Source organism: Diadema antillarum, unplaced genomic scaffold, assembly GCF_040938485.1.
Source record: "Diadema antillarum isolate AM-2024a unplaced genomic scaffold, OU_Dant_1.0 scf00000217, whole genome shotgun sequence".
Lineage (NCBI taxonomy): Eukaryota > Metazoa > Echinodermata > Echinoidea > Diadematoida > Diadematidae > Diadema > Diadema antillarum.
This window is the reverse complement of record NW_027271106.1, coordinates 1,156,700-1,168,750: the sequence shown is the minus strand read 5'-3', so window position 1 is coordinate 1,168,750 and position 12,051 is coordinate 1,156,700. Positions and strand designations below refer to the sequence as shown.

Here is a 12,051-nt window from a genome sequence, read left to right as displayed (position 1 = left end):
CTGTGGTGGCCACTGTACTGACCTCACATTAATTTTGCGGCAAGATTGTACAAACAAAAAATCTAAATGGATTGAAGAATGAAATGGCCCCCAGATTGGTCACATTTCTTTACTACTGTTGTGGTCAAAAGAACAAAGGGCTTAATTAATTTGGATATTTGCTTCTCACCTGATCTTGATCTTGTAGGATCCATGCTAGCCTATGGAAGCAGCAGCAATGGCAGTAGACGAAACAGTCAAGCCAGCTCAAGTTCAGGCGAATCCTTCTTCAACGACAATGACTTTGCCAGCGCGGTGGCTGCAGCGGCCCAGAGTGCTGGAGTGTGTGTAATACAGAGGGGAGGTGTACCATGTAAGTATAGGCGGTATGGATTGATGTGAGACTAGTGGGTTGAGTGTGATGTGCAGACTAATTTAGCAGTTCTTTAATCAACTACTTCTTAAAACAGAAATAATCTAAATTGAAGAAGAGAGTTACAGGTGTGCTGTTGGCAGCAAACTTACTGTGCAGATGGCTTTTGTACCTCATGAGTTTCGGGTGTAGGGATGATAATTATTTTGAGAGGGGTATTTGGGACTTGCCCCTCTATAAAGCATCTAAAGAAATTTTGCATTTTTGACATTGAATACTACTGTATCACAATTTGGGCAACACATGTGTGTGACATTGCTGCGTAGTGTGACAGAGCTGTGTTATTTTGATCAATACAGCACATTAACATTTACACATAACATCATTCCAGTGAATGATATGCTACATTGCTCTGGGCGTGCTAAGTTTTAGATTGAAAATTAACATATTGTAAATTAACATTCTGTTACCAAAAAAAAATATGCAGTGCTTTAAATTATAAGATAAAGATTTAGTTCATTTTGTATGAAGTGTTTGTTATAGTCTTTTTAAGTAATTGTAATTTAAAATGCAAAATGACTCACTATGGACACTGCCTGACAGTCATGAAAATAATGTTATATTTTTTCCTCCTCTCATTCAGCATCCAGTCAACACTTATTACGAGAAGACACTGTCTGAGGACCACAGTATGCTCCTACGGGATTATCACCAGTGGGACTGGAACAATACAGTACATTTACAGGACGTTCAGATGAGAAAATAATTTGTAAATGGCAAGTTTATATTATTGAATATTGTAAATAGAACCTGAATAATTATAGGAAAAAATACGGCCATTGTCGTGTACACTCTGCTATTTTATTTTAAATCATCACAAAATGTTGTGCCTGCTTTGAAGCTGTATTTATTAGAAAATTAGATGCTGCTCTTATTTTCTCTCAAGGTTTTATTCACAGTCCCTATATTAGACTGGTTGCTAAGCAACCATCTCTGTGTCAAAGGTCATGAGAAGACATCAGAAGTGGGGGAAACCCCTCTTTTAGTCATTTGGAATGGTTGAAATGTTGATGACTTCATGAGGGTCAAATCTTACATTTTTTGCACCATATCTCTATAATATTGTTCTGTGGACATAAGCTTACACCTCATCAGGCTTTGCTTGTGAACAAGAAAGTACATGCATTATAACCTGTCCCAGTGGTCCCCTGCAGGCAAAGGCCAGTTTGGTCCATGATACAGAAATACAGTTTTAGATAACTTATGGCCAGCTGTAAGTTTAGAAAGGATGACAACCTCTGCTCTTTCATCCCATGTTGTATATTTGACCTCATGTTAGCAGCTGCTGTTTTCAAGCCGGTTTGTCAGTGAAGTATACTGTAGCTAACAAGACAGAAAATACTTCAAAACTGCACAATTATTTGAATTCAGTCTCATTGGATAGATGTAACAGAAGAAAGTATCAACCAAGCACATTGAGCACCTGGCATTTAAAATTCTGCCAATCATATGTCTGTCATCTGATCTGCTGCTGCCTAAAAGCTTCTTTGATGGTGATTCAAGTGCTTTCATCATCACGATTGTTACATTCTTTGCAAGTCTGACTGCTTAATATTTGCTTGAATGATGCTCATCAGTCTCATGCATCCCATGAGCATTCCACAGCCATCCATTTCGCAACTCACCGTTTTTATGAATTGTAAAAGCTGGCATTTTGATGTCAGTGCATCAAGGAAATATTAATTTCACATGTAAACATACATTTAGTGACACAATAATCAAAGGTTGAAATCATGCAGCCACCATAGTATGCATTGCCAATTAAAAACGGGACTAACCTGTTTATAATGGCCACCTGTATATCATAGAAATCACCTGTTGTAGTTTCTATTAGCCTCTACTCGCATGTTGGACCAAACACCACATCAAAATGCTGTAGTCTCCTGGCAGGACAAAGCACTGGTTGTGTTGCACATGAGAGAGACTTTTTATGCACATCAATTCCAGTAAATAATAACAGCCAAGTTTCTTTTAATGTGCATTCTGCTTGGTGACGATTTTATCTAACATAGTTTCATCTTTAAATCTAACAATAACTGGAGTCATACCAGTTTAAGTTTCACCACTCATTAGCAAAGATGGAATAGTTTAAAACTAAGTGTAAATCATCCTTGTCTGTGATGATCAGTGCCCTGGTAGCTGACCACCATGTGTGATGATCAGTGCCCTGGTAGTTGACCACCATGTGTGATGATCAGTGCCCTGGTAGTTGACCACCATGTGTGATGACCAGTGCCCTGGTAGTTGACCACCATGTGTGCTTCCACATAATACTCTTGTTATTGCCGTCTAATTTCAGTTTGTTTAGCCCAGAAATTGGAGTTGTTGTGTAAGCTTGGGTTTGATTGGTCCGTATTGTAAGTCAATCTTACTACTAGTATTTGTCATTGAGTACCATATTGGCATGATGGATACAAAATGTAGTACAGAGAATGCTGTTGTATGTAAACTGTCTAGTGACAAGTAATGATCTAGTGTGTTGATTGCCAAAACCAGCTAAACTGCCAATATCTTGTAGCTAAATAGATGGAAGTGGCTTTTTGATAAACTTCTACTCTATTGCCATACTTGGATCAACCCCATATAGTGAATTATAATTGACAGGCATATACTCCATATGGTTTTCCGTAACCATTCGACATAAATTTTCGGCGACTCTAGATACAGTGTTTGTTTGCATGTTTTCACACAATTTTTGTCATACTGTCAGTTTACCTACATAGTGGCCGTAATCAATATATGAATTTCATATCCTACATTATTCTTTAAATCATATTTCATTTATGTTCAATATTAGGGTGTTTTTTTTACATTGTTCTTAATACCTTCTAATTCTGCTTGTAACAAGTCATATATGGGTAACTTTGGTGCAATTCAGAAACATCTATGGTTCCTTCACATGTTTTATAATGAAAACGTGTTTCAGTCATTTGCCCAAGTCACAGAGATAGCTAATGCTAGTCATGAAAAACATACTTTGAGATACTGCATGAATACATCTAACACTTTGTGTAGTGAATGAACAGAGGTCCAAAAATGAATGGATGCGTGCAGATGGAGGCTTGGGAGAGGTGCTGTGATGTCAATATTTTCATGCCATTAATTTTTCACGCTGAGTGGCTGAAAGATATATTCTTGAATCCAAGCTGTGTGATCAATACACACAGTTCAACCTGTTCAAAATTTGCAGAGAAAATCGTGAAGAAACTTTTTCAGGTTTTAGAATTTGCGCTACCCAAAGTATATAGCATGAAATAACACGAAAATTAATGGACCGTGAATAGTTGCATGTTTACAGTACATATATTCTTATCTTGTCTTAGTCCATGCAATATGTTTAAACCATGAATTTGATTCATGCAGCCTTTGAATCTGGGGTCATTTTGTTTACTAAGAGAATGCACAAAGGCTTTAAAATGGAAGCTAGTGAATGGTTTAACTTACATACAGTGTGGACAAAAAGGATCTAGATTGAATTCCGTGAGTAAAGTGCAAATACAGCAAGTCCCTTTGAGATCCTAAGTGGAGTCAGTCTTGCCTTGATTAACATTTTAGTATGTCATTTATTCAGGGACATGCTAACAAACATAGTTTGCTGAGAACACAAGATGGCACTAAAATACATGACACTAAATCAAACTTGCTGGTTTCATCTTTGAAAAAGCAAAAATATTGATGCCATAAAAAAACGGAAAATGTGATCAACTATTGAACAGAGCTAATAGCATACGCTTCACTGGCAATGATTTCAGTTCATGGCAATTTGGAGTGTTGAAAACAAACAAGAGATAAAGCTTTTGTTTGTCAAGCATTATTCAACAGACACAGTGACAATGATGTGCCATTCATTGCACAGACTGCAAGCTTTCTAGCTCTAGTGACTCTCCAATGTATGCTTCAATTTAAAGATAGCAAGTTGTTTCACATTTTATCCTTTTGCCTCATGCTTTCTACCAATGAAATGGAGATGATGATGGTGTCAGATTGGAAAATCTAGTAATTCAGCTTTATTCAGCTTTCAAGGATTGTATGGTCGGCTTTAATGGCACTCAGTAGCATTGACAACGTACATTTAAAAGAGGCGTGTGGTTGTGATAGTCACAATAGCCATGTCTGGTTCTAGGATGTAAAATGTGTGACATCATTTGATGAGGTTATTTATTGGTAAGGGAAAACCCCTTTTGTAGCAATACAATAATTACATCCTTTCAATAAATTTGAAGGAATAAGAAATTCCTTTATGAAAATCAATGTAATTAGAGATTGAAATATTCGCACCGTATGTATTATAATCTACAGTTTGCTCTGCATTCAGTATCTTGCCTGTCTGTAAAATTTCAAGAAAGAAAGACAAATTGCAGACCAGAAATGACAGTTTTAGCAGTCAGATGAGAAGCTTGTGAAAACAAAATGCACTTAGCTTTATCATACGTCACAGTCGCCTAGCTGTACATAACAGTATATATTTTCTATACTTTGATTTGAATTACTGCATTTTTTGGCACTCGTGTATAGCCACATTTGGAAAGGATATGGTACACATAAGTTATTTTTTATCGAGCATCATACTATCTATGGACGAAATATATATATTTGAGGGGAGATGAGGGGGTGGATGTGATTATAAAAGCAAAAGTTGTGATGATTCGTTGATGATGGTCTTGATGTAGCTGAGACAGAGTGAGAATATATTCATTCCTTTTTTTCTCTCTCTCTCTCTCTCATTTGTTACAAAGTTTGAAAATGTGACTCTTGATTGGATGGGTTTTCTCCTCAAATTTGGAGAAGTTTAAATCAGATTATTGATGTGATGTGGTGTGATGTGGTGGGATGGGGTGGGGTGGGGTGTGGTGTGGTGGGGTGGGGTGGGGTGGGGTGGGGTGGGGTGGGGTGAGACTATTTGAAGTCACAAGTTTCAGCTCTTCTTAATTTCTCTAATATCAGAAAGCTGACTTTGAAATGTGTAACACTCTCACGAAATTAATGTGAACCCATTTTCACAATTTATCAACCCGATGATGGTGCAAATTGGTTACATATTTTGCCCTTCTTATATTGTTGAATGTAAAATCATTAGATATGATTTTGATTAGAGCTACAGACTGTAATGTATGACATTTATTTGATAGTGATGGTGCTGTTTACATTTATCAGTGGAGTTTTCTGTATGTTTGACTGTGTGGCTGACAGCAGCAGTGTGAATGCATCAAGGTCTGTTCGTGTGGGTACTGTAACTTACTTCTCACTGAATGAAGTGGGTTGTAATGGACCCTGTCTTTGTTTCTCAATCGTGAATGATTTGGAGTAATAACTGATGTGGATGAAGCTGTAAAAGTCATCTACAATGTCTATACTTGGTTTTTTGAGATGATCCAATTCCATGAGAGGATCAGTAGCGTGTAATTAGCAATACATTGAACAGTTACACATTATCTTAGTGAATATGAAATATGTGAGAACCAGCCCAACTGATGAGTCGAATCCTGATATATCGATATTCTCGTACAAACACAGGTAATCCAAACAGCAATAGTTCAGAAACTGATAATCAAGTTTTACCAACCCTCAATGCACAGGTAATAGATATAAATTAGAATGCTCTCTTCCTATCTCTCTCTCTCTCTCTCTCTCTCTCTCTCTCTCTTTCTGACTCTTTGGAAGTTTCATCAGGAGGGTCAGAAGTCGGAACAAGTGTTCGTCTTTTTTCCCTCTTCCCTTGTTCATAATGTTTGTGAAGTGGTAGGTGTGATGTAACTTTGTTATGCCTCTTCCTTCTTTTGTTTTTATTATGATACTATGCTATTAATACAATGGTCACAGAAGTCCTCTTCATTCTCTTCATTCAGCTTTTATTATCAAAACTTGAATAACTGAAACTAGTCATACAGAGAATACAGGGTCTGCTTGTATTGGTTTTTTGTACTACTTTCCATGCATGTTCACTACATGTACATGTTTAACACTACAACATTGGTGAAGCTTATCTGTGTAGATACCCAAAGCATTCACTAAGTGTGAGTTGGATATCTGTAGGGTTTGTGAAACTCCCATATCAGCTTGCAGTTTTGTCTGTTTCAGCTTATTTCACAATCTTGTCATAATTGTCATTCATTTATTATCTTTTTTGTATTATTGTAATTATCTTCATTACAGTAATCCTTTTTTTTTCTAATTTGCATTTCTATTACACTTGCTCTATGTGTATATAAAATTTATATAGCTAAAAGCCAAAGTCAGTTACACTATCAGAACTTGAGAAGGAAGAGACAGAAGGTCTGTGTGAATGATGGAGATCTGTCATCAATACTGACATTTGTAGTGTGATGATAGCTTACTGTGTGATATGCGCCAAGGCAAACCAAGATTCCATTTCCGTAACCACCGCAGCAGAGCATCTAATACAGAAACAGAAATATTATTTATCAAAGAGTAGATTATTAGCTTCAAAGTAATGTGAGGAAAAGGTACAGGAAGTGGATGGATTGTAAGATTGGTCAGATATTAGTTGTGTATTCCACCTGCTGTGTAAGAGTGTGATGATATGCTTGTTTGTACTGCCACACATTTTAATTCAGTGCAGATAAGCCGTGTATGAAATCTCATATAACTTGACAGCACGACTCTTCTAGAATGCATCTACTTTCTGGTGTTTTATTTTGGCATGATAATTTTATATTGTACAGCTGGGCAAACTTCCACCTGAGAAAGATGCTATGGAAGTCTGCTAAAGTTTTCTAAAGGGAGAGAATTGAATTGACTGACAAAAAAAAAATGCTAAAGTGCAGTGATGATGCTAACATATGTAAGAAATTATTCGAAATAATTATGATTATGCGGCATGTTATATGATATGATTGCCCTGTTAAATGTAAATGGTCACAATGTACAGGCAACAAGAAATAAAATTAATTAAATCGTTTCTATTGTACATTTTTCTTGTGTTTGGAAATTATGTCTATTGTTTCTTGAATGAGTGAAATCAGTGTGAGTACATGGATAGAGAGAGAGAAAGAGATACAAAAGACTCACATTTTAAAGGGAGATCTCTATCTATATAAATATATATTTTTATTGTATTTTTGCATTGTGTGTGTATATATATATATATATATATATATATATATATATATATATATACTCATCCCTCTGACACCACACCACACACAGCAAGCATATCCCAGCGCCTTAAATGCCCTTGAAAAAGACTGGTAACTCAGTCGAAAGCGTGGGAGAATGAAAGGCTATAGTGTACATTACTGCAACGTCTGCGAGTCATTCCTCCATCACACATATACATAAAGATAATGCAAAACCCAGAACTTACAAGACCAACCCCACTTCACCTTATATTATATATATATATATATATATGTATATATATATATATATATATATATATATATATATATATATATATATGTATTGTAATAATGATAATAAAAATGATAATAATAATAATGATTATAATAATAGTATCACAGTAGAGGAATGCATTAAATGCCAATTGCCTTGGTTTTTATTCAAACTCTAAAATTTCGGGGGGCCTCCCCCATCGTCAGGGATGAAAGCACACAATTGACATTTAATGCATTCCTCTACTGTGGCCTTACTATTACTCTTTCTAGTACTGCCAATACAATGTTTATGTATTATATATCTGCAAAGATAATCTTAAAATTAGTAAATGGGTACGAAACTATAACTTATTACCTACATCCTGCAGAAAACCCTTTTCAATTTGCTTTGGTGGTCACAGAGGAATGGGGATCTTTGTAGAGTATGTCAGAAGTCCCTTCCCTTCAAGTTTTATAATGTTGTCCATTGTGTTTATGCCTTACTAATCAAGTTGTTCATTGTGTTCTCTGACAAAAATCTCTTTTAAAAAAGTGACCACTTTTTTCTTTTCATTTTCAATGAAGGAATGAAAAATGAATGACATCAGAAAGGATGCAGATTTTTGATGAAAGAAAGATATGAAATTATTAACTCATTAAAGACTAGATTAGGTCTTCTTCCTTTTTTGGCTTTCTGGTTTCTTTTTTTCTCTCTCTCTTTCATCAAGATATTAATAACAGCAATATTTACATATTCACAAATTTGCAAAATGGGGGACGTACTATATAGATATATATATATATATTGTTTATGTTTGCACATATCCAAGAAGATATCTGTATAGTTATTTATCAAAAGTAAGTCATTACTCCATATTTCAAGCAGATTTAAGCCGAACAAGTGACTTTGTATCAAATGTTTAATATGTGAACATGAAAATACTCTCTTTGTTCAATTTCAGAAACGACTATTGTGAGAAAACTGAAATGCATTGCACAAAATCCACAAATCTCCCACAGCACAGTAACACAAACAAGTACCCTCCACCAAGAATTTAAATCTTTAAATCACATTCATCCATGCTAATCAAATATGGTCTTAAATGTAAACAAATCTTACACAGTCACAATTAAGTGCCTTACTTTAAATTTTTAGCTCCAGAAATGTCTTTATCAAAACTAAAATATAGTATCAGATCCAAACAATGAATTACGCACAACAGAGACTTGTAACCGTGACATAGTCAAACAGAATTCGGGAACAATTAGACATTCTTATACAGTGTGGACTAGAGATGTACAAAATGATGTTGCCAAATTCAAACGAAACGGTTAACCATACGTGTTTGCGGTGTGCAAAAATATGTGGCGTCATAAATATCAAACACAATCTTTCCTGCAGAATTGGCACTACAGTCCTGTTGTGTATATATTAAACGCACGCCACTAATATGCAACAATCAGAAACAAAGTTGTGTTTTTTTTTTCACACTTGCAATTAATCATGATTTGTTCTGCATCAAAGCACTCCAAAATTTTCACTTTGATCTTGAATAATCATTTTCATCAAACTGACCAAGCAATATAAAAAATACAGTTCGTATTTTTTATTTCTGAACTGAATTTCCTCCTCCCCCCCCCCCAAAAAAAAAAAAAGCTACAGATGTATAGTTAGTCGCGATTTAATTTTAATTTCAAATTTCGCCCAGGAAACCTACTTAATAGTCAGTGGCTATATCAATGAAGAATAACCGATTTTTGCATGAGTGTTAGATCTACTGCGGAATACCTCTCCCATTTCCCTTACAAAGCTATCACATAGCCTTGTAAACTGCTAATAAATCACGTAGATAGTTCAGTTATGATCTTCAATCGAACGTCACAATAGCTACCAACACCAGATGGCTTTCTTCGGTGCAATTTGAATACGTCCGTTCATAAATCAATCAAGAGCTACATTATGAAGCGATAGTACATCACTATGAAAAGTTACCTTGGCAACTGAAAAGGTGTAGAAAGTTAATTTTTGGAACTGTGATATCTGCAACGCAAGAGGAAGCAGTCGTCGATCATTACAACGGAATTCTTCGCAATACTGTTAACGCAGCGCGTTGCCACAAACCGTCAAAATTTTCCACCCATTTTTTTATCTGCTTCTGCTGTAATCAGACAAGAGAAATCTTGAAAGCACCGTTAGCTTTGACCTCCCTATTCAACCTCTGTCGGAAGCTATTGCATCTGAAAGACTGAACGTTTGAGTATTCTCAATATTTGAAAGACCGAAGAGTTTGTGCTTAATGACAGCGCAGATATCCTAATCTAGTCATTCATAATATAGAACTCTAAGATCTAAGATACACTACCAATCACTAAATTCACTATGGATTTAATTCATCGACAAGCTACATCCTAAAACACAAAACACAGATCGATTTCCCTATAATTACTACCGTATGTCTACGTTTATATTTGGCACATTTAGGGTACGACATGAAATAGACAATCATATATATAAATATTTGTATTCGCTTAAATCACTTATTTGTCATACTAAATTTTGAATAGATAATTACTATCAAACACACTTGTCACTCATTACAGCTTTTTGAAAATATACGTTGCAGAAAAGAAAGTAGTTTTCCTAGGAGAGTAAAGGGCAGTAATGGTCTACCTCAAAGAAACAACGATGTCTATATTGAGTTGAAATCATATGCGTTGTAGTAATACTTACGAAGTGGGAATCAATCCAATACGTCGATTGCAACTTTATTTATTATTTCGATAAGACATTGTTGTATTGTTTTTCAAGAGAGATTATTTTGTGGCAGACTATGATATTGCATTCTTTTCTTATTTTGATATTTGTCTGAGTCGTTTTAGTGCTCTTGACATCATCACACATCTCATACACATGAGATGTTTTAACTTATGGCATTTTAACAATCAATTGCAAAAATACATGGATTGTTTGATACTCCGCTCGGGCCATCTATATCTATGATAACCACTCTACGTACACGTCGTGCCGGAGGTAAATTTCAGAATAGTCGTAGTATTTCAGTAGATTATATGCGTTACCAAGCAAAACGTCACACTCCTTTGAAAGCCACTGAGGTTGAAAGCCTTTGTTACAAATAAGTCGATCAACAGACATAACGCTGTTTTAACGGCAAACCAGCAATCGGTCGTCTGTCAAAAGCCACAGCAAAATAACACGAAATGATTTCAAAGAAAAAAAAGAAAATGTGATATCAAGAGTAGGAAGTTCGCAAAACAAAATATGAACAGTATTCTTCTTCTCATTCAATGGTGGCTTACGCCAGTTTCTCGTTACTCTTCTTATTATTCTGCTGTGACGTGTTTTCTCATATATCATATTTAGTCTGCTTGTTTGTCAGTATATTTCAGTTCTGCAAACGCTGGGCAATGGTTTTCGGCAGTTTAGGCTCACGTCGTTGTATGTAGGTACATGAAGCTTCATAGTCTTTGTACTTTGAAATGATCTAACATACACATAGTCACACAGTGAATGCACAGTTTCTCACGCGATGTTGTGAGAGCTGTTCGCATCGACATGTGTATCTAAACCCTCCCCTCCACTTCCGCTCACGCTACCGCTATCCCCGCTGCTTGTCGGTGAGATGCTCCTGAATCCCGAGGTGGGACTTTGGCGTCTCTCCCCGCTCGACATGTCGGGAAAGTTTGGCAGAGTGTGGATGGCCTCCCCGTGCTCCTGGAAGTAAGTCATCTCGGAGGTCGGGCTCAGGTCGCAGCTTTCCCGTTGCATGAGCAGCTTTTGGAACTGCATCTTGTCCTGGTACTTGTGTAGCTCGGTGCTGTCCGGATGCTGTTCCTTGATGTGCTTGTAGTGACTGTCCGCCGAATCGCTGGTGGAACCACACTCCTCACACACGAAGATCTTGGAGCGGCGCTGCTTGTAAGAGTACTGGTGTTGTTCCCCATGGACCTTGGACAGGTGCGATTCGAGGGAGCATCGCTGGGTAAAGGCCTTCCCACACGTCTCGCATTTGTATGGTCGCACTCCTGTAGCCAGTAGAGACATAGAAGAAAACATGTTGTGGGTGGTGAATTAACATACTCATTAGTCGGTGTCAAATGTCAATATTAAGTGCACAGTTGTAAGTCTCGTACAGGTGAATCGATGTAAGAATATGGATGTAGGCCCACACAGTCCGAGATTTAGTTATGAACTTTGCATGACATAATGATGGACGTGGTCGACGGGAAATAATGAATCCACGTACTCTCATTAAGTATACCGCTTTAAGAAAAGATGATTTCGTT

General features: G+C 36.5%; 1 protein-coding gene across 1 annotated transcript in view; it reads left to right on the top strand.

The window, feature by feature from the left end:
* Positions 1-4,192, top strand: part of LOC139724509 (roundabout homolog 2-like) — an 85,913-nt gene extending 81,721 nt beyond the window's left edge. The window contains exons 24-25 of the mRNA XM_071635643.1: positions 188-352; positions 996-4,192. Of these exons, the coding sequence (XP_071491744.1) occupies positions 188-352; positions 996-1,033 (203 nt within the window). The 3' untranslated portion in view covers positions 1,034-4,192. The remainder of the gene's footprint in view (positions 1-187; positions 353-995) is intronic.
* Positions 4,193-12,051: the final 7,859 nt, after the last annotated feature.